At 43.6% G+C, this 24,439-nt stretch overlaps 1 protein-coding gene across 1 annotated transcript in view; it reads left to right on the top strand.

The window, feature by feature from the left end:
• ARID4B (AT-rich interaction domain 4B) overlaps positions 1-24,439 on the top strand; it is a 387,064-nt gene that overhangs the window by 345,755 nt on the left and 16,870 nt on the right. The window contains exon 22 of the mRNA XM_044290640.1: positions 16,405-16,617. Within this exon, the coding sequence (XP_044146575.1) occupies positions 16,405-16,617 (213 nt within the window). The remainder of the gene's footprint in view (positions 1-16,404; positions 16,618-24,439) is intronic.

Raw genomic sequence — 24,439 nt, 5'->3', positions numbered from 1 at the left:
GGAAGGTTATTGCTTTGTGGTCACTATTTCCCAGGTGTCCCCCAACCTGCACGTCTGTTGTTCTGTCAGGCCTATTGGTTAATACTAAGTCCAGTATGGCCATCCCTCTAGCCGGGTCCTGAACCAGTTGGGAGAGGTAATTGTCTTTGGTTATTGCCAAGAACCTGTTTCCTTTATGAGATATACAAGTTTCAGTTTCCCAGTCTATATCTGGGTAGTTGAAGTCCCCCATAATAACCACCTCATTATGATTTGCCGCCTCGTCTATCTCGTTTAGCAGTAGATTTTCTGTGGACTCTGGTATATTAGGTGGTTTATAGTAAACTCCTATTAGTAATTTATTATTGTTTTTAGCGCCATGTATCTCTACCCACAGTGACTCCACATGTTCATGTCCCTCACTTATATCTTCCCGGAGTGTGGGCTTTAGACAGGACTTTACATAAAGGCAGACCCCTCCCCCTCTTTGGTTTTGACGATCCTTTCTAAACAGGCTGTAACCCTGTACATTAACTGCCCAGTCATAGCTATCATCCAGCCATGTCTCAGTTATTCCCACTATGTCATAGTCCTCCTCACACATCACTAATTCCAGTTCACCAGTTTTATTAGTCAGGCTTCTGGCATTAGTATACATACATTTGAGAGGTTTATGTATATTTTTTACTTTACACCTTTCCTTCTGAACTGTTCTAGTCCCTCCTTCCGTTCCTCCCCCTGTCTCACTATCTTGCCCCCGGTCTCTATCTGCACTATCTTCCCATTCTATAACATAATTACCCTCCCCCCCAGTCCCTAGTTTAAACACTCCTCCAACCTTCTAGCCATCTTCTTCCCCAACACAGCTGCCCCTTCCCCATTGAGGTGCAGCCCGTCCCTACGATAGAGCCTGTAGCCGATAGAGAAGTCGGCCCAGTTCTCCAGGAACCCAAACCCCTCCTTCCTACACCAGTTCTTGAGCCACTTGTTAATTTCCCTAATCTCCCGCTGCCTCTCTTGTGTGGCCCGTGGTACAGGTAGTATTTCGGAAAATACTACCTTTGAGGTCCTTGCCCTCAGCTTTTGACCTAAACCCCTGAAATCATTTTTAAGGACTCTCCACCTACCCCTAACTTTGTCATTGGTTCCGATATGGACCATGACCGCTGGATCTTCTCCAGCCCCTCCCAGTAATCTGTCAACCCGATCCGCGATATGTCAAACTCTAGCGCCAGGAAGACAGCACACTGGTCGGCGATCATGGTCTTTGTGACAGATTTCCCTATCTGTTCGCCTAATAATTGAGTCTCCCACTACCAGCACCTGTCTGGCCTGCCCTGCTCTCCTGGTCCCCTGCTTACCGTAGCTGGCATTCCCCTGACTGGCAGAGGAAGTGTCTGGCTGCGGCAGTGCCATCCCTGTAGAGCCTATAGAACATGTCCTATTCTTGTCCGTAATTGCGGACAAGAAAAGCCATTTTCTATATAGTTCTGGAAATGTGCGGATCCGCAAAATGAGGAAAGCACATTGCCGGTGTCCGTGTCTTGCGGATCCGCAAAACACATACGGACATCTGAATGGAGCCTTAAAGGGGGGTGATCAATGACAGGGGGGTGATCAGGGGTTAATAAGTGACCGGGGGGGGGTGTAGTGTAGTGTGGTGATTGGTGCTACTTACAGAGCTGCCTGTGTCCTCTAGTGGTCGATCCAATAGGGACCAGCAGAGGACCAGGTAGCAGGTATATAAGATGCTGTTAACAAAACAGCGTCATATATACCTTTTTGGGGTTAAAAAAATCGCATCTACAGCCTGCCAGCGAACGATCGCTGCTGGCAGGCTGCAGATCAACTTCTCAGCGGCTCTTGCGAGATGGTGCATAGATGTGTGACGGAGGAATAACCCAGCTGCCCGCAGGACGCATCCCTGTGTTAGGCGGTCGGGAGGAGGTTAACCTAGGAATGGCACCTTTCCAAATAAAATCCCCCTTTAAACTATCTAATAACCTAAAAAATATATTCGCCAACCTCATTGGGGCATTTTGTAAAACACACAGTATTTTGGGGAGAAAAATCATTTTTATTAAATTCACCCGACCCTGAATTGACAACGGTAATCTTTTCCAGATATGTTTTTTAGTTCTAAGTTCTTTTTTTAAGGGGAGTACATTCAATTTTTCATATTCTTCTATATTTCTAGAAATTTGTATCCCTAAATATTTGAAACTCTCGTGTTGCTCAAGCACATGCACCCTTGAGCCATTCTGTAATTTCCGCTTCCCTAATAACATCATATGGGATTTCCCCCAGTTAATGTTTAAGCCAGAAAAAAAAAACTGGTTATCTATTATATCTATTACTCTATTAAACTCATCCCCAGTGTTGTGCATAAATAATAAAATATCGTCAGCGTACATTAATAATTTTTCATTTCCTTCCCCATATTGAAAACCTTTGAACTCCCTATCATTTCCTATCATACATGCCAAGGGTTCTATTGCGATAGCAAATAATAATGGGGAGAGAGGGCATCCCTGCCTAGTGCCCCTATAGAGGGCAAAAGGAAGGGACAAGCTCCCATCCACCATCACCCTAGACCTCGGGTTGGAATATATAAGTTGAATCCATCTTATAAATCCCTCCCCTATACCAACCCTTTTCGAAACTGCCCATAAATACTCCCACTCGATACAATCGAATGCCTTTTGGGCATCAAATGAAAGTATGGCTTTCTCACCAATTTCTCTTTATTAGCTTCGATGTTAAGGTACAGCCTTCTTATATTTGAATATATCATTCTTCTGGGTATAAAACCTGTTTGAGCTTCATGAATTATACCTTTAATCACCTTAAGCCTACCTGCCAAAACCTTTGCCAGAATTTTGACATCCGTGTTTAACAGAGATATTGGTCTATATGAACCAGGGTCTAGTTGTTCTTTACCCTTTTTTGGAATCGATGTAATAATTGCTTCTTTTATTGAGTCTGGTAGATAGCCTATTTTTTGGGCCTCACACAATGTCGCTCTTAATTCTGGTATTAGCACCTGCACGAAGGTCTTATATATTTCGAAAGGAAGTCCATCACACCCTGGTGCTTTTACTGATTTCACCATACCCAAAACCTTCGACTTATAAAGTTCCTGAAAGTAGTCCACAAAAACTTTTTTGATTCCTTCAGGTGAACTGACTATCATCCCTATTATCTCTAATCGCCCCTATCCATGATTTCCCTCTCTGATTTTTTACTCTGATTTTCCCCACCTTTTCTCCCTTTGAGGCTAACTGAAACCCTTGGAAGAACAATTCTTTCCTAGTTCTCTCCATATGATATATTTTTTACTTTTCATGTTCCTCCTCCCAATCCTGCTTATTATTTCCAGTGGGGTTCGTTATACATACTAATCTTGCTTCTTCTAAAAAAAAATTCCAATAAATTCCCTTTTTCTTTAGTAATTTTTTTCCAATAATTCACCTTTTTAAACAAAGATCCTCTTAAATATGCCTTGGCGGTATCCCAAACTATCAATCTATTAGCAGAGTTATTATTCTCCTGAAAGAAATGTTTTAACTCCACCAATATACTTTCTTTATCTGGGATTTCCATTACCACAGCACTATGATCGGATAAGGCCATAGGCAAATACTTTATCTTAATCCTATTTTGGGTCATTAAGTTTTTATTTCCCCAAACCATATTTATTCTTGACCACGTTTGATGTGATTTAGAATAACAAGAATACATGGTTTCTTCCAGGTTCAAATAACGTCAGACATCAGTCCAGTTAAACTCCAAGGCCAGTTTAAAAAAGTCCTTATTTTGGATTCTTCTCCCCTATGCTAGACATTCTATCCCTGAGTGGATCGATTACAGCATTATAATCTCCTACCGCAATCATTATACATTCTTGTCTATTCAACATAAATCTATGCAGCTCATACAACACATCTGGCTTATATGGTGGCGGAATATATATATATTTGGGATTACCATTTAAACCCCTTCTATATTACATTGTAAGAAGTGGTACCTACCACAGTCGTCCGCCTCATATGCAACACACTCAAATTTAATCTTAACATGTACCAGAGTTGAAACCCCTCTAGAATAAGTAGTATATACCGAATGGTACTCTTCCACTATCCATCTCTTCTCCAACCACCTTAAGGATTCTTTATCGAAGTGTGTCTCTTGGAGGCAAACGATTGCTGGCAAAAACCTCTTCATCCACTCAAAGATAGCATATCTCTTTATCCTTTCTCGCAAACCTCTCACATTTAACGAGAGAATCTTAATCATCTAACAGAGGGGGAAGAGAAAAAAAAACACAACCCCTCTCTCTCTTCTCCATGATACCTCCCTCCCCTCCCTTCTGAATAGCTCCCCCTCTGCCAATCAGCAGTCGAGGCAGCTCCATTACTTGCATAGAGGCTCCCTCTCCCCCCTCCTACCCGACCCCCTCAAAAACCCATCCTCTCCGCCCATTCGTTGGCTTCTATTGGAGTCAGAAAAAATTCAACCCTTCCTTTATATTCCACCCTTAGCTTTGCAGGAAAAAGCAAGCTATACTTCCCATAATCTCTTTTTTACAGTTATAAACTCCTTCCTACGTGAATTCGTATCTGCTGAATAATCTGGAAAAAGTCCTTGTACTTGATATTTTTCAGAGGTTCTAGCATCAGACAATATTGTATCTCGATCCTTAAAAGTAAACATTTCACCAGCATATGTCTAGGATGGTCCCCGGGAACAAATATGTGCTCTTTCACAGGGGAGAAAGGGTACCCTCCTTACAATTCTCCTTTAATCATCGCTCAATAAATTCTATACAGTTGCCCCCTTCTTCCTGTTCTGGAATCCCTACACATCTTATATTTGTTCTTCTCGATCTATCTTCTTGACTTATAAATTTTTGTTCCATCTTATTACATATCTGTTTTAGATATACAACATCCTTCTCTAATTTTTCAACAGAATGCTCCAGAGACTGGATCCTTTTTTCCATCTCATGCAATCGCTGTCTTATTTTCTCCAGCTCATCACGTATTACGCTAACATCCGTTTGCACTGCCCCAATCTGTGTCACTATACTCCCCGTTACATTTTCCATCCTAGAGACAGTGCAAAATATGTCTTTCATCATTTTTACATCCATCTCTGCGGCTACCACGGGGGTTCCGTGTTCTCCTGTGGTACCCGCAGTCCCGTTCTCCTGTGTCAGAACATGTGTCTCGGTATCTATAGTTTTTTCTTTCTGTAAAGAACTGGAGACTGGGGAATTAGGGATCAGATATTTGTTTAGACTGTGCTGTTTTTACCCACTCTCTAACCCTGTTACTGATCTCCTACCACTAGCACCTGTAAGGCTGCGCTGTTCCTCTTTTTTCTTTGGAGGCATTTTTATACTTTCCTTTTTCTTCCCCCTCTCTCCTTCCCTTCCCCTCTCTTCCTCTTTCTCCACTCTCAGCTATTGCAACTATTACCCAACACTTATCTCATTAAACCAGATATCCTCAAATACTATTTGCAATATGTTGGTGTATTATTGCTGAATAGTCCAGTTAAACAAGGCCATAAACTGCGCCTTAGTCCTAATATTATTGCTGTTAGGAAATAGGAAAAAGAAAAAAAATGATTTAAGGCAAAAAATATTAAAGAGATGGGGGGGGGGGGGGCAGTTAGCAAATGGTTAGTATATTTCCAGATGTTTGAATAAGAGTCCAGTTTAGCAAATTATTAGTATCTTTCCAGATATTTGAATAAGACACCTCCGAGACAGTTCCTTAGTCGGAATATATTTGGTGGAGGGAGGGACGGGGAAACCAAAGGTTCACAATAGCTAAGCCAGCAAGAGAGGTGCCAGCGTAATACCTTGAGGGAGGGGATTAGGAATGGTTAGTCTGTGATTATTCCAAGGGGTTAGAAAGGATTAGTCCAACAAGCGAAATTGCAGAGAGGGTTAAGGCCAGAATTAGGACTGTACGAAATCAGTATATATGGATCAGTCCACTACATACAATACTCTACAGCCGTCTGTATATCTTCACCCCCTTTTTCTTCCTCCTTTCCCACTTCTCTCTCTTTCCTTCAACAAGGGACAACTCAGTCCCCACAAATATACCAAAAGCTGCCAAATGTCCACACAGCCTCCATTTTCCAATTTCCGACTTCCAACCCCTCTCATACTTCTGCGGCTGTATCACAGCTTCCCTATTGCGCGATGAGTCCCACTTATCCGGAAAAACACTCACTTCTCTCCTCTAAACAACTGCTCATCTGGCAATGGCCTCCCTCTGCAGACTTGACTCTCAGCCAGACTTCAGGAAGCACGAAGAGACGACTTCACAGATCGTTTTGCGTTTTGCCCTCTCCAGCACCAGTCCAGACCCCCAGCTCCCAGCCTCACTCAACTCACAGGAACGAAAGCTAGGCTGGATCCCTCCGCTCCTCACACAGAAGGAATCTCACCCTCGAGGCATCAACATGTCGGCGTCCAGCAACAGCAGGTGGACAAACAAGCAGAGGAGGGGCGATCAGCATCCAGGTATCGAGGATATCGGCGTCCGCAACAAAAACACATCCCGGCGGCGGCAGGCAGGCGAGCGAGGAGGGGGAGGGGGGGTGGAGCCTAGCATCAGACACTCACATGCTCTCGTATTCAGTACATAACATTGTTGGAGGCAGGGTAAGGCTTATTGCACATGAACGTGTACGCTCTGTGGCCATATTGCGGACCGCATTTGCGGATCCGCAATACACGGGCATTGTTCCGTGTGCATTCCGCATCACGGATGTGGACCCATTCACATCAATGGGTCCGCAAATCCAGAGATGCGGAACGGAACCCTACGGAATCTCTACGCAGTGCTTCTGTGGGGTTTCGTCCCGTACTTCCGTTCTGCAAAAAGATAGGACATGTTCTATCTTTTTGCGGAACGACTGGATCGGACCCATTAACCACTTCAGCCCCGCTAGCTGAAACCCCCTTCATGACCAGAGCACTTTTTACACTTCGGCACTACACTCCTTTCACCGTTTATCGCTCGGTCATGCAACTTACCACCCAAATGAATTTTACCTCCTTTTCTTCTCACTAATAGAGCTTTCATTTGGTGGTATTTTATTGCTGCTGACGTTTTTACTTTTTTTGTTATTAATCAAAATGTAACGATTTTTTGCAAAAAAATGACATTTTTCACTTTCAGCTGTAAAATTTTGCAAAAAAAACAACATCCATATATAAATTTTTCGCCAAATTTATTGTTCTACATGTCTTTGATAAAAAAAAAATTTTGGGCAACAAAAAAATGGTTTGGGTAAAAGTTATAGCGTTTACACACTATGGTACTTTGCAATCAAAATCTGTAAAAAATGACCGGTGAAATCTGAAAGGTGCACTTTGGAATATGTGCCCCTTTGCCCACCTTGGCAGCAAAAAAGTGTGACACATCTGGTATCGCCGTACTCAGGAGAAGTTGGGGAATGTGTTTTGGGGTGTCATTTTACATATACCCATGCTGGGTGAAAAAAATATCTTGGTCAAATGCCAACTTTGTATAAAAAAATGGGAAAAGTTGTCTTTTGCCAAGATATTTCTCTCACCCAGCATGGGTATATGTAAAATGACACCCCAAAACACATTCCCCAACTTCTCCTGAGTACGGCGATACCAGATGTGTGACACTTTTTTGATGCCAAGGTGGGCAAAGGGGCACATATTCCAAAGTGCACCTTTCGGATTTCACCGGTCATTTTTTACAGATTTTGATTGCAAAGTACTTCTCACACATTTGGGCCCCTAAATTGCCAGGGCAGTATAACTACGCCACAAGTGACCCCATTTTGGAAAGAAGACACCCCAAGGCATTCCGTGAGGGGCATGGCGAGTTCCTAGAATTTTTTTTTTTTTGTCGCAAGTTAGTGGAATATGAGACTTTGTAAGGAAAAAAGAGAAAAAAAAAAAAACTTGCGACAAAAAATAAAAAATTTGAGGAACTCGCCATGCCCCTCACGGAATACCTTGGGGTGTCTTCTTTCCAAAATGGGGTCACTTGTGGGGTAGTTATACTGCACTGGCAATTTAGTGGCCCAAATGTGTGAGAAGTACTTTGCAATCAAAATGTGTAAAAAATGGCCTGCGAAATCCGAAAGGTGCACTTTGGAATATGTGCCCCTTTGCCCACCTTGGCAGCAAAAAAGTGTCACACATGTGGTATCGCCGTACTCAGGAGAAGTTGGGGAATGTGTTTCGGGGTGTCATTTTACATATACCCATGCTGGGTGAGAGAAATATCCTGGCAAAAGACAACTTTTCCAATTTTTTTATACAAAGTTGGCATTTGATCAAGATGTTTATCTCACCCAGCATGGGTATATGTAAAATGACACCGCAAAACACATTCCCCAACTTCTCCTGAGTACGGCGATACCAGATGTGTCACACTTTTTTGCAGCCTAGATGCGCAAAGGTGCCCAAATTCCTTTTAGGAGGGCATTTTTAGACATTTGGATCCCAGACTTCTTCTCACACTTTAGGGCCCCTAAAAAGCCAGGGCAGTATAAATACCCCACATGTGACCCCACTTTGGAAAGAAGACACCCCAAGGTATCCAATGAGGGGCCTGGCAAGTTCATAGAAATTATATTTTTTCGCATAAGTTAGCGGAAATAGATTTTTTTTTTGTTTTTTCTCACAAAGTCTCACTTTCCGCTAACTTAGGACAAAAATTTAAATCTTTCATGGACTCAATATGCCCCTCAGCGAATACCTTGGGGTGTCTTCTTTCCAAAATGGGGTCAGTTGTGGGGTGTTTGTACTGCCCTGGCATTTGAGGGTCTCCGCAATCATTACATGTATGGCCAGCATTAGGAGTTTCTGCTATTCTCCTTATATTGAGCATACAGGTAATGAGATTTTTTTTTTTCCGTTCAGCCTCTGGGCTGAAAGAAAAAAATGAACGGCACAGATTTCTTCATTCGCATCGATCAATGTGGATGAAAAAATCTCTGCCAAAAAAAAAAAAATGGAGGGGAAAGGCGTCTGCCAGGACATAGGAGCTCCGCCCTACATCCATACCCACTTAGCTCGTATGCCCTGGCAAACCAGATTTCTCCATTCACATCAATCGATGTGGATGAATAAATCATTGCCGGGATTTTTATTTTTTTTATATATATATATATATATACAAAGTGTTTGCCAAAGCATAGGAACGCCGCCTCCTCCTCAGCTCGTATGCCTCGGCAAACGTATCTGTTACTGCAGAGGAGAAAATCTCGTCTTGCAGCGCCGCATACACCGACTTGCGTGCAATCTGACAGCAGCGCAATGCTTCTGTCAGAATGCACATCAGTACTGCAGCTAATCGATCGGTTGGTCCACCTGGAAGGTAAAAAAAGAAAAAAAAAAAAGAAAAAACCAGGCCGCAACGCAATAATTTTATTAACTTTGCAACAGAACATATAAACTTTAACTTTTTTAACTGAACATTAACTTTTGCTTACTGGTGTTTTTTTTTTTTTTTTAACTTTATAGAACAAACCTCTCCTTCCCCATGGGTCAATGTGCAAAGCGCAAATCGCCCAAAGATGTGGCGAAGTGCGTTATGCACTTTGTCCCATGTGAAAGGAGACGTTTGCAGCAGCAGTGAGTGAATGGGCCCTAATAGCCCTGTGTGCCTGTCCTGGTGAGATGATCCCTATGCTAATAGTGTACCTGTGAGTGGTACTTCCGGAAACACTCTCCAAAGCATAGGGCAGGGTGGTCAGGACAGTCAGGACAGAAATAGCGGGTGTCACGCCTTATTCCACTCCTGCTACAGACACGACATCTTTTTCGGGGTGACTGTTGGGTTGAGGTACCTGGAACGACATTGGGGAAATGTCGCTCGTGTAGACGGCTAACTACACTGGTGGATGGGGCCACGGAACCTCCTGGGTACAGGAGGTTCTCGATGATCTCTTCCTGAAATTTGAGGAAGGATCCAGTTCTCCCAGCCTTACTGTAGAGAACAAAACTATTGTACAGAGCCAATTGAATTAAATATACAGACACCTTCTTATACCAGCGTCTGGTTCTGCGGGAAACTAAATACGGAGACAACATCTGGTCATTGAAGTCCACCCCTCCCATGTGAAGGTTATAGTCGTGGACTGAGAGGGGCTTTTCAATGACACGGGTTGCTCGCTCAATTTGTATTGTCGTGTCTGCGTGAATGGAGGAGAGCATGTAAACGTCACGCTTGTCTCTCCATTTCACCGCGAGCAGTTCTTCGTTACACAGTGCTGCCCTCTGCCCCCTTGCAAGGCGGGTGGTAACGAGCCGTTGGGGGAAGCCCGCGTGACTAGTTTGCGCGGTACCACAGGCGCCAATCCGTTCTAGAAACAAATGCCTAAATAGGGCCACACTTGTGTAAAAATTGTCCACATAAAGATGGTACCCCTTGCCGAATAAGGGTGACACCAAGTCCCAAACTGTCTTCCCACTGCTCCCCAGGTAGTCAGGGCAACCGACCGGCTCCAGGGTCTGATCTTTTCCCTCATAGATCCGAAATTTGTGGGTATAGCCTGTGGCCCTTTCACAGAGCTTATACAATTTGACCCCATACCAGGCGCGCTTGCTTGGGATGTATTGTTTGAAGCCAAGGCGCCCGGTAAAATGTATCAGGGACTCGTCTACGCAGATGTTTTGCTCTGGGGTATACAAATCTGCAAATTTCTGGTTGAAATGGTCTATGAGGGGCCGAATTTTGTGGAGCCGGTCAAAAGCAGGGTGGCCCCTGGGACGGGAGGCGGTGTTGTCACTAAAGTGCAGGAAACTCAGGATGGCCTCAAAACGTGCCCTGGACATAGCAGCAGAGAACATGGGCATGTGATGAATCGGGTTCGTGGACCAATATGACCGCAATTCATGCTTTTTTGTCAGGCCCATGTTAAGGAGGAGGCCCAGAAAAGTTTTAATTTCGGAAACTTGGACTGGTTTCCACCGGAAAGGCTGGGCATAAAAGCTTCCCGGGTTAGCGGTGATAAATTGTGTGGCATACCTGTTTGTTTCGGCCACAACTATGTCTAAGAGCTCCGCAGTCAAGAACAGCTCAAAAAATCCCAGGGCCGAACCGATCTGAGCTGTCTCAACCCGAACTCCAGACTGGGCAGTGAAAGGGAAAACTACGGGTGCGGCTGAAGTTGGGGACTGCCAATCAGGGTTTGCCAGCACCTCTGGGATTCTAGGGGCTCTACGGGCACGTCTTTGCGGTGGCTGCGACGGGGTCACTACTGCACGAGCCACCGTACCATCTTCAACTGCCCTTCTGGTGCTCGCTACTTCACCAGGTTGTACGGCAGTGCTGGTACTAGGTCCAGGGAGGGCTGGGCTGCTGGTGTATGCCTCACCACGTAATCCGACAGCACCAGCCCCACTCTGCTGCTCTTGAAGCGGATCCTGCGCAACCTGTGGTCTAGCGACACGGGGCCGGGTACGCCTGGTGGTATCAGGGACCTCAGCCTCCTCGTCCGAACTTTGGGTCAGAGAGCCACTGCTTTCTACAGGTTCGTATTCTGACCCGCTGGATTCATCAGATGAGGGTTCCCACTCCTCATCCGACTGGGTCAGAAGCCTGTAGGCCTCTTCAGAGGAATACCCCCTGTTTGACATTTTGGGCAACTAAATTTAGGGGTATTCCCTGAGACTACCCAAGAAAAAAAAAGCAAGCCTGTCTTACAAAGGGGAGGCTAGCGAAGTACCGGAGGCCGCTGCGGTTGATAAAAAATATCAAAACTGATTTTTTTATCGCCGCAGTGCGTGTAAAGTGATTGTGCAGTGATCAAAAAAAAATTTTTTTTGTCACTGCGGTGGGGCGGGCGTGGGCGAACGCACGTGTGGGCGACCGATCAGGCCTGATCGGGCAAACACTGCGTTTTGGGTGGAGGGCGAACTAAAGTGACACTAGTACTATTATAGATCTGACCGTGATCAGTTTTGATCACTTCCAGATACTATAAAAGTACAAATGCTGATTAGCGATACGCTAATAAGCGAATAACGGACTGCGGTGCGGTGGGCTGGGCGCTAACTACCTAACCAAGGGGCCTAAACTATACCTAAAACCTAACGGTCAATACCAGTGAAAAAAAAAAGTGACAGTTTACACTGATCACTTTTTTCCTTTCACTAGTGATTGACAGGGGCGATCAAAGGGGTGATCAAAGGGTTAATTAGGGTTCAGGGGGGTGATCTGGGGCTAGTATGTGTAGTGTTGGTGTACTCACTGTGAAGCCTGCTCCTCTGCTGGATCCAACCGACGAAAAGAACCAGCAGAGGAGCAGGCAGCCATATATCAGATCATATTTACTAATATGATCTGATATCTGGCCTTTGATTGTTTTTTTTAAAAATCGCCAGCCTGCCAGCCGCGATCATTGGCTGACAGGCTGGTGACCCGACCCCCCTCTACGAAATGCCGGCGCGAACTGCGCATGCGCGCGCGCATATTCGCGTCATCTCGCGTCTCGCGAGATGACGCGTATATGCGTGACTGTGCGCAGCGCTGCCGCCTCCGGACCGCACATCTGCGTTAGGCGGTCCGGAGGCGGTTAAAGTGAATAGGTCACCCACGGTGGGTGTTTGTACATTGCGGGCCGCAGCACGGCCATGGAGGCCTTAAAAAGAGATATATACTTTATTTTTAAAAATCTGGTAATCTTTTTATAGTAAGCCACGCCCCCTCCGTGCAGCCAGTTCGTCCATGGCTGCACGCGACTCTGAGGAGCTTTAGAGAAAGCTCATCCATGCTTTTATTGTAACTGCACATGCACTTTTTTTCCTAATCTGCCTAAGAGCAGCGCATGCCTAAACTGCCCTCTGGCGATCGCTCTGATTGGCTAGTCTGTACAGACTAGTCAATCATACGATCCTAATGCCGGCTGAAATGTTCTGATCCCCACAGTCTGTGGGTGTTGGCACCGATGTCAGCCTTTTAATCTCTTCCATGATGCGGTCCATAGGGACCTCTGTATGGAAGGTGTTAAGAGATGGAGGGACCTCCCTTCCTCTCCCATCGGACTGCTGCTGTGCTGTGGCAGCGGCCCGATGCTTGATGGGTTAACGGGGAGGGAGCTCCCTCCCCCATCGGGCGCTGTGCTGCTGTGGCAGCGTCCCGATGGTTACCATGGCAACTCGATGCCTTCACAGGCATCCGGCTTGCCTTGGTATAGCTGATCAGGCTCCTGCTAAAGGAAGGAGCCTGATCAGGCTTACTGTGTGTGACAATGCACTGCAGTACACTATACAGTGTATTGCAAACCATCATACCCACTGGATCTTCAAGAACCAAGTGGGTGTGAGTAAAAAATAAAAATCTAATTTATTCTTATAGCCACACATATTTATGTCACAGCTGAGGATGGGGAAAACACTCAGCTGTGCGATGCCACGAGATGTTAGTCGCTGCTCAGCCAGGACAACAGAATAAGGGAGCAGGTCACCTCCTAACGCATCCCTAATCCGACCCTGACTCCTAGCTGCATGAGCCGACCTTGAAGGTAGGAGGGCTCATGCTCAGGAACCCCGGATCCCTACTCACCCTCCGCCGATCCCTGAACTAAGAGCTGGGTAGACCACCTGTTCCTCCTGGATGCGGAGAAACAGGAGTCTAAACTGGCCAAGTTGCAAGGGGATATAAACATAAACAGACTATGGATATGTCAGGAGAGTGAAAGACTTCCACCCCTACCTGCCACAGACACAATGACTGGATCCCTGAGCTCAAGTGCTGAAGTCCACACACAGACATAAAAGGACACAGCGCACACAAACACACAGGAAGCCAGAACCATAGCTGCAATAATAACAGACACCACATAAACTTAACATCACATAACAACATTTATGACCACAAGGGTGGCCCTCACTGGCAGATAGTATAAGGGACCAGGAGGGTGCCTCCAGCTTACAAACAAGGGTGGAGTTACCCCTCAGACTACTGATCTTAACTGAGGCTTTATAGCCCATGTAGCCACACACAGACACACCCAGTGCTCACACACACAGAAGGGATTTAACCCTTCCTACACCAGACAAGGGAAGACAGCAACTTAAAGGGGAAGTGAACACACAAACAACCCCGTGCACACCAAACATGGAAAGTGCACACCTATCACACAAGTTGCCAGAGACAACCGCCTGCTATGACAGCGAGCAGCCTAGCAACCAGCTCCAGCTGCTCTACTGCCACATACCTAATGTTGCCAGCGGCAACCACAAGTGAGGCAACAAACTAGCGGCCCTCACCTGTGATTGAACAAGCAACCAAACCGCAGGCAACAGCAAGCAGTTCAGGAGTCATGGCCATGGCCGTGACAATTTATAATTGATTAAAAATTGAAAAAAATAAAATTCACTACACATGTTTGGTATCATCGCATCCATAACAACCTGATCTATAAAAGGATCACGTTACTTTCCCCGCATGGTGAACGCCATAAAAAATGAGAAAAACTATGGAAGGATGGAATTGAAATTTTTCCCACCTCACTTCCCAAAAAAGGTATTAAAAGTGATAAAAAAAGTCGTATGTAGCCCAAAATAGTACCAATCAAACAGTCACCTCATCCCGAAAAAAGTAGCCCCTACATCGCCCCAAAAATGAAAAAAATATGGCCTTCAGAAAATGGAGACACAAAAACATGATTTTTTTTCTAAAACGCTTTTATTGTGTAAAGCAAAAAAAATTTAAAAAAATAGACAAATTAGGTATCGCTGCGTCCGTAACGACTTGCTCTTTAAAAATACCACACACTCTTCTGCCAAAAGGTAAATGCCGTAAAAAAAATGAAATAAAAAGTGTGCCAAAGCAACCAATTTTATTGGTCTATTTACCCAATAAAGTTTAATATTGAATGATCAAAAAATATTATGTACCCAAAATTGGGACCAATGGAAATGTCAACTCTTCCCTTAAAAAAAATGAGCCCCTGCACAAGATGATCGGCAGAAAAATAAAAAGAAATATGTCTTACAGAAAATGGAGACACAAAAACATGATTTATTTTCAGAAATGCTTTATTATGTAAAACTGAAACAAACAAAGTAGACATATTTGATATCATCGCGTCCGTAACAACCTGCTCTTTAAAAATAGCACATGATCTAACCTGTCAGATGAACACTGTCAAAAAATAAAAACTGTGCCAGAACAGCCATTTTTGGTAACCTTGCCTAACAAAAAGAGTAATATAAAGCGATCAAAAAGTCATATGTACCCCAAAATAGTACCAATAAAACCATCTCATTATGAAAAAAATGACCCCCTACATAAGACAATCGACCAAAAAATGTAAAATAAATGTCTTTCAGAAAATTGATACACTAAAACTTTTCATTGTGTAAAACTGATTAAAAAACAAAAGTTTGACATATTAGGTATTGCTGCATTTCTAACGACCTGCTCTATAAAAATATCACATGGTCCAGCCCCTCGGATAAATGGCATAAAACTGAATAAAAACTGTGTCAAAACAACTAATTTTTTGAGTCACCTTGACCTATAAAGAGTAATATTGAATGATCCAAAAATCATATGTACCCAAAAATGGTACTAATAAAAACATCAACTCTTGCTGCAAAAAATGACCCTGTGCACAATATGATTGGCAGAAAGAAAAATAAATAATTTGGTTTGTTCAGGGATGTCATCACTCCACTGCTCCACCCACACAGCCTCTCATCAATGGGAGCATGCTATGCTGAACACATTAGAAAAATTATATGTACACAGTATATCTCTCATGATACAAATACCTTGTGGCTTTAGTTATTATCTGTGACCCTTTATTTATTTTTTATGCGTATGGTGGCCAACCCATTTAAGAATTGGAGGACTGAGAGGATATGAGGGAAGAGAAAGAGTACTACTTAACAGACATCTATGTGGAATTGAAGCTGAAATGTGTGTATTTATATTTTGTCAAGTAGTATTACTTCCATCTGAGTTTGGTGTCCATGAAAGTCTATCTCCATTTGAGAGTGGTTGGCCAGAATTGCCTATTGATAGGTTGAAAATGTGAATACTATGTACATGTTACAATATTCACCTAACTGTGCATATTGTTGTTGATACAATGAAGTGGACACGCGTAAAAGACACGAATAGAGCGGTAGCGTGCTTGTCAGTCCACCACTTCATTTACTTCTATGGGGCTGTGTTCTTTTAGTCCCATACAGGTGAATAGAGCTCTGTTCAGCAGAGGCACTCAGCAGCATCTTGTTCTTAGGCTTGCGAGGGATTCCAGTGGTCGGATCCCCCTGCAATCCATTATCACCTATCCTAAGGGTTAAGCCTTTTAAGGACTACTATAGTAGTCACTATTTCTGCATTATGAGTACTGCCATTTTGTGATATCCACAGTTACATTTATCTTGCTTTCCTTCAGCTAACACCAGTGATAGTGAAGATCTTTCCGGTGGTGAAAGTCTTTTAAATCTTCAGTCTTCAAAGTCTTTTTCTGGACTAACATCAAAGCATGCTAAGATGTCATCTGGATTGTCTACACCTGGAAAATATGTGAAAATCAAAGAGAGGGAATCTTTTCAGAAGGAATATAATGACCGTTTACCTAAAGTGTATAAGTGGAGTTTCCAGTTATGTATGTATAGTTTTCTAATATTAATTTACTGTATTTTACAGTGTGTTTTTTTGTTTGTTTTTATTTATTTTTTTGCCTGAAGAAAACATTTAAACCAAATTTCTTTGTGAAACTTCAAAATAAGCCATATACAATTGAATCCAGGAGTGGCGAAACTTTTCAGTATGGGATGTGCTATTTGTGGAGGCTGAGATTGCTGCTCTACTGTGTGGCAATCGCTGTGGGAATGGTTTATATTGAGATGCCCCAGCATATTGATAGCTGCCAATTACTTACTAAAGTATGTATAATAGCACTGGTCCATACTCACAAGTCTCTATATGATTCACAATGAGCAATTCACTAGAAAAGTGTAGTGACAGTCACAGTAAATCACAAACCTACAAGGAAGTAGTTTTCCCATTTCTGTGTTAGACAGCAAGGGAACACCATGCCTAACACCATGATCTACTGGTGCCAGTGGTCCACTGATGGCTTGCAATCTACTATTTGGCCAGCTGTGATTTAGCAGAAACGACTGTATTACTGGTCTCTAAAGTAGATCCCTCCACACTGTGGTGGGGTCATACTCCGGAAATTAAGAGGGGAGGTATTCACTACATGCTCAAATTCATGTGTGCACAAAAACTGGTATAAAGGAAAAGTTGTAACCTGCTTGCTGACAGTATCTACAAACAGCAATTAATAAAAGGCTGTGTCCAAATGTGTGTATCCAGCTGTACTGCATATTACTGTATAATGAAGAGGGCATACTGTATTCCCCCTGAAAAGTCCCAAGGTGAGGTGCTGTATGGAGACTTCACTGGTCTCCTTGAATACATTTAGGGGTTGGCCACTGGGAGGCAGGGAAAAAGTAAACTTCCTAATGTATTATATATAAATATATATATAGTACATTGTAATGACGAGTACTCGCTCCATGCACTTGAACGGAGCAAGTACTTATAATTTCCCTATGCTGCCGCGCCACAGGAGACGACATGTAGTGTAATGACCAGGAATCGGTGCTCACATTCAGCACCGTCTCCTTTTCGAGCAGCTGATCATCAGGGGTACCCAGTGTGGGACCCCTGCAGATATAATGTTGATGACCTATCCTGAGGATTTATCAGCAATGTCTATGGCAGGACAACCCCTTAAACCCTTTCAGGACCAGGTGATTTTCATTTTTTTATTTAATTTTTTTACTCACTGCTTTGCCAGAACCATAACTTTAATATTTTTCCATTCAAATGGCCATATGATGTGCTTTTTTGCGGGACAAGTAGTAATTTCTAATAGCACCATCTTCCTTTGCATATGATGTAGTTTGAAGCTCTAAAAAAATTCAGATGTAGTGAAATTTCTATTATTTTTTTGTCCGTGTCACAATGGCACCTGAGGATTAATGTCTGTGATCGGCAATATGGTCTGCCACAGACATTAGCCCTGGGTCTCTGCTGTTTAAAACAGCAGAATCCCTCTGGCTACGGTGGCCAATGCCGCAGGCACCATTTATATATATATATATATATATTTGTGTGTGTGTGTAGGCGCTGTTGTGTATATGTGTGTACAGTTATATAAGGCGCCTTCTTTCTGGGCTGGAGTGGAAGGAGAAGCGCCTAAGTTTGTATTTAGCTCAGCCTGTCCTCCAGGGTTGCCCCTATATACTTTAGTCATAAGGAACTATGTGGCACTTACTTTAGTCCCTTAGTGACCACCCATGCGCCTTTTTACAGCGGTCACTAAGGGGCCTTACGCCTGATACAGGCGTAGAAAATGATTAATGAGATGGTCCTGTCGACCCCTCCCATGCCACGCCTGCTTTTATTTTTAGACCTAGACCGCAATCTGCACCTTAAATGCACCTAATATAGGCATATTTCAGCTTAATAAATAACCCCCTACGCTTTTAGGATAGAATAGAGGCCATGAATCAGCATGCAGTGCAGGATGTCTCTATACAGAGGTACATCATGTTTATAATGTGCATGAGCCATTACGGTATATACATGACAATTCTATGAGAGCCAAGCACAGGATAATAAAAACAGACAATGGACTATTGGAATGGAGAACATACATAAAGGCAGAGAAAGGGAACGATGTAAGTAAAGAAAAGTGGTGAAAGAAATAAGGTGACGTAAGGGATTGCAATATTCATGCTGGTTATCACTGGTATAACCATAACAGACAATTGATATAATGCCTATAGTACTACATGTATAATGTCTATAGCACTAAAACCATACTTCCTTGTTTATGGAAGATTCTGTTACATCCAGTTTTAAAGGGAACCTGTCACCGGTATTTGATGTATACAGCTGAGGACATGGGTTGCTAGATAGCCGCTAGCACATCCGCAATAGCCAGTCCCATAGCTCTATGCGCTTTTATTGTTTAAAAAAAACTATTTGATAGTATGCAAATTAACCTGAGATGTGTCCTGTACATGAGATGAGTCCAACGTGAAGGAGCTCAGCACCGGCCCGCATCCTCAGAATCTCCTCCTTGCTCCCCGACGTCAGAAAACTAGAGCGCCGTAATTTCGCAATGCGTAAGCTAGCGCATGCGCGGTGTCGTCATAGTGTTCCTTCCCTGTGCTGGCATCAGCCTCAGGGAAGGAACTGCGCATGCGCTAGCTCGCGCATCACAAAATTATGGCGCTCTGACGTCGGGGAGCAACGAGGAGATTCTGAGGATGCGGGGCGGTGCTGGGCTCCTTCACACTGGACTCATCTCAGGGACAGGACACATCTCAGGTTAATTTGCATATGTATCAAATCGTTTTTGTTACACAATAAAAGCACACAGAGCTATGGGGACTGGGTATTGCAGATGTGCTAGCGGCCATCTAGCAACCCCATGTCCTCAGCTCTATACACAAAATCCCGGTGACAGGTTCCCTTTAAGTACAGTGTTGTAACTGACAGTATTTTATCAAATATTGGAGAAAAAAAAGAACAGCTTATCCACATGAATATACAGTATAAATGCAGCATTCAGAATATTTTTTTTCACATGGAAAATTAAGATAGTAATTGCTAATAATTTAGGAAAGTGTAATATCTTTATTTTTAGTTTTATTAGCTAGATGTCAACCTGGAGAAGGGAAATAATGGAGATTTATCTAAAGTGGCATTTTTAAAGCCAGTTTTGATCTACTTAATGGGGAAGTGTGATGCACACATTACTGCAGCGCCCATTGATTGACTGGCAGTAGTGATGTGCATGTGTGAGCTACATCATCCGTTCAGGTCTGGTGGGCATGGGGGCTGTGTAGCATGAAAAGCAGGACTCTGAAAAGGAAATTATTATTTTTTTGTTCATGCATGTTTTACATGCTGTCCAGATGCCCTGTACATTTTTACAGTACAGTGTCATACAACCCCTTTAAGCCTCGGGGAAAGAGATGGAGTACAGTCCCTCCATGCATACAGTGTTATCTGTGTGTTTAGTGTTATTATCCTACTTTATCTATACCTCCAGCAGTATAGCAGAGCTAACATTAAAGGGTTTGCAGATAGCAACTTAATAAAAATAACAATAATCTTAATTTATATAGTGCCAAAATATTCAATAGCGCTTTAAAATCGGGGGTTCACTTACAAACAAAATCATACATTACATACCAACAAAACAAGTCTGCAATTAAAACATGAGGAATGAGCTAGGGGTGACACAAAAGGTAAAAAGTGCTTGCTTTGTACAATGGTGCAGCCATCTTAACCCCTTAAGGACTCAGCCCTATTTCACCTTAATCTGACCAGTGTCACTTTAAGTGCTGATAACTTTAAAACGCTTTGACTTATCCAGGCCATTCTGAGATTGTTTTTTCGCCACATATTGTACTCCATGACACTAGTAAAATGAAGTAAAAAAAACACACTTATATTTATAAAAAAATACCAAATTTACCAAAAATTTGTAAAAAATTGGACATTTCCAAGTTTCAATTTCTCTACTTCTATAATACATAGTAATACCTCCAAAAATAGTTATTACTTTACATTCCCCATATGTCTACTTCATGTTTGGATCATTTTGGAAATTATATTTTATTTTTTGGGGATGTTACAAGGCTTAGAAGTTTGGAAGTAAATCTTTTAGGGACCAGTTCAGGTCTGAAGTCACTTTGAGAGGCTTACATAATAGAAACCACCCAAAAATGACCCCATTCTAAAAACTACACCCCTCAAGGTATTCAAAACAGATTTTTACAAACTTTAACCCTTTAGGTGTTCCACAAGAATTAATGGAAAATAGAGATACAATTTCAAAATTTCACTTTTTTGGCAGATTTTCCATTTTAATAAAATTTTTTCCAGTTACAAAGCAAGGGTTAACAGCCAAACCAAACTCAATATTTATGGCCCTGATTCTGTAGTTTACAGAAACACCCCGTATGTGTTCGTAAACCGCTGAACGGGCACACGGCAGAGCGTAGAAGGAAAAGAATGCCATACGGTTTTTGGAAGGCAGGTTTTGCTGGACTGTTTTTTTTTTTTACACCATGTCCCATTTGAAGCCCCCCTGATGCACCCCTAGAGTAGAAACTCCATAAAAGTGACCCCATCTAAGAAACTACACCCCTCAAGGTATTCCACAATAATTAATGGAAAATAGAGATACAATTTAAAAATTTCACTTTTTTGGCAGATTTTCCATTTTAATAATTTTTTGTTATTTACAACATTCATCTGACAGGTTAGATCATGTGATATTTATATAGACCAGGTTGTCACGAATGCGGCGATACCTAATATGTATACTTTTTTTTATTTATGTAAGTTTTGCACAATGATTTCTTTTTTTAAACAAAAAAAACATGTTTTAGTGTTTCCATTGTCTGAGAGCCATAATTTTTTCAGTTTTGGGGTGATTACCTTGGGTAGGGTATGATTGTTGCGGGGTGAGATGACGGTTTTATTGGCACTATTTTGGGGTGCGTGTGACTTTTTGATCGCTTGCTATTACACTTTTTGTGATGTAAGGTGTAGGGCTGAAACGATTATTCGAATAACTCGATTAAATAGAGTCAAAAAATTCATCGATGCAGTTTCCCTGCATCGAGGAATCGTTAGATCACGTGATCACGGAGCGGGAGTGAAATTAAGCGTCTCACTCACCGCTTCCGTGTTCTCCGGAGGTCAGAGAGGCAGGACTGAGCCGGCCGGCACAGAGGAGGGAGGAGGAGGGAGTCCCTCCCTCCCCACTGTGCGCGGCTGCCGCTGAACACCAATGAGGACAGAGTAGGCGGAGGAGGGGAGGAACTGTGGCCACTGCACTACCAATGAATCTGCTGGCCATATCCCACAGGGTCCCCCCCCCCCCCCATCATTGGTGGCAGTTTGCAGTTCCGATCGGAGCCCCAGCAGTGTAATGCTGGGGCTCCGTTCGGTTACCATGGCAGCCAGGACGCTACTGAAGTCCTGGCTGTCATGGTATGTTAGTGAGCAGAGAGCAGTGCATTATACTCACTTGCGCTGTGGCCGCCGGTCGCTCCTTCTTCTGTCTGTGCGGCGGATTGCTAATGCTTACAGCATTAGCAATGCGCCGCACAGACCTATGAGAAGGAGCGACCGGCGGCCACAGCGCACATGAGTATAATGCGCTGCTCTCTGCTCACTAACATACCATGGCAGCCAGGACTTCAGTAGCGTGACTCCTGGCTGCCATGGTAACCGATCGGAGCCCCAGCATTACACTGCTGGGGCTCCTGATCGGAACTGACACTGCCACCAATGATGGGGGGGAGGAGGGGGACCCTGTGGCCACTGCCACCAATGATTAATACTGGGGAGGGGGGAGGGGGGAGGTTGCATTGCCAGAGGGGGCAGGCAGATCAGAGGCTGGGGGGAGGGGGGGAGGCAGATCAGAGGCTGGGGGGAGGCAGATCAGAGGCTGGGGGGAGGGGGGAGGCAGATCAGAGGCTGGGGGCAGGCAGATCAGAGGCTGGGGGGAGGGGGGTGGCAGATCAGAGGCTGGGGGGAGGGGGAGGCAGATCAGAGGCTGGGGGGAGGCAGATCAGAGGCTGGGGGGGAGGCAGATCAGAGGCTGGGGGGAGGCAGATCAGAGGCTGGGGGGAGGCAGATCAGAGGCTGGGGGGAGGCAGATCAGAGGCTGGGGGGAGGCAGATCAGAGGCTGGGGGGGAGGCAGATCAGAGGCTGGGGGGAGGCAGATCAGAGGCTGGAGGGGGGAGGCAGATCAGAGGCTGGAGGGGGAGGCAGATCAGAGGCTGGAGGGGGGGAGGCAGATCAGAGGCTGGAGGGGGGGAGGCAGATCAGAGGCTGAGGGGGAGGCAGATCAGAGGCTGGGGGCAGGGAGGCAGATCAGAGGCTGGGGGCAGGGAGATGGAGAGAGAGTGGTTAATGGAGGCTGCAGGCACCACCTTGGTATGTATAAAGTTATTGGTTTAGAGAGGGGTTAATGAAGGCACCTCCAAGGTGCTTTCATTAACCTCTTCAAACCAATAACTTTATACATGCCTAATGCCAAGGTGCTTCCATTAACCACTCCAAACCCAATGGGCATGTATAAAGTTATTGGTTTGGAGGGGTTAATGGAAGCACCTTGGAGGTGCCTTCATTAACCCCTCTCTAAACCAATAACTTTATACATACCTAATTACGTACGTTATTTTAAGTAGCTTTTTCTTATTAGATTACTCGATGAATCGAGAAATATAATCGATAGAATACTCGATTACAAAAATATTCGTTTACGGCAGCCCTAGTAAGGTGCCAAAAAATGGTTTATTTAGCACCGTTTTTATTTTAAAAATTTTACGCTGTTTATCTGAGGGGTTAGATGAGGTGATTTTTTTTTTGTATAATTGTCTTTTTATTGAAGAATAGTACAAGAATAAAAGAAAACATACACATTTTCTTATGTAATCTTATGACAATCAAATGATCAAAGAATGTGACAGAATTGACAATGCAAATAAAGCATCAAAATGAGCATCACATCAATCTCGATCTATCAATATCAATTCGTACTTAACCCGGTAACCGGGAAAATAACAAAATAGCTGGGCAGAAGCTGCCCTCACATACTCTAACGTGTTATTTAACACTGTAATAGTAACGAATAAGGGACAAGACAAGACCCAAGAGGGTAGATGAGGTGATATTTTTATAGAGCCGGTCGATACGGATGCGGCGATACCTAATATGTATACTTATTTTTTATTTATATAAGTTTTACACAATAACAGCTTTTTTTAAACCCAAAAAAAAATGATGTTTTAGTGTCATCATATTCTGAGCCATAGTTTATTTATTTTTTTGGGCGATTGTCTCAGGTAGGGGCTCATTTTTGCAGGATGAGGTGACGGTTAGATTGGTACTATTTTGGTGGGCAAGCGCCTTTTTGATCGCTTGCTGTTGTACTTGTTGTGATGTAAGGTGACAAAAAAATGGTTTATTTAGCGCAGTTTTTATTTTTTTACGGTGTTCATCTGAGGAGTTAGGTCATGTGATATTTTTATAGAGCCGGTCGATACGGACCCGGCGATACCTAATATGTATACTTTCCCCCCCTATTTTTTACCAATTTTTTTTACTTTATTTGGGGAAAATTCCATTTTTGTTTATTTTTACTTGAAACTATTACTAAAAAAATTGTCCCACCTTGGGACTTGAACTTTTGGGGGTCTAATCCTTTACAATGCATTCCAATACTTCTGTACTGGAATGCTTTGGCTGTATGAGTAATGCTGTGTGTATTACTCATACAGCTTCCGGCCTGTGAGATCCAGGGGGCTGGATCTCACAGGCTTATCACCGGAAGGCAGCGCGATGCCTTCCTCAGGCATCGCGCTGCCTTCCATACCAT

The sequence above is a fragment of the Bufo gargarizans genome, chromosome 4, assembly GCF_014858855.1.
Source record: "Bufo gargarizans isolate SCDJY-AF-19 chromosome 4, ASM1485885v1, whole genome shotgun sequence".
Lineage (NCBI taxonomy): Eukaryota > Metazoa > Chordata > Amphibia > Anura > Bufonidae > Bufo > Bufo gargarizans.
The sequence above is the reverse complement of the archived record's forward strand: the minus strand, read 5'-3'. Positions and strand labels throughout refer to the sequence as shown.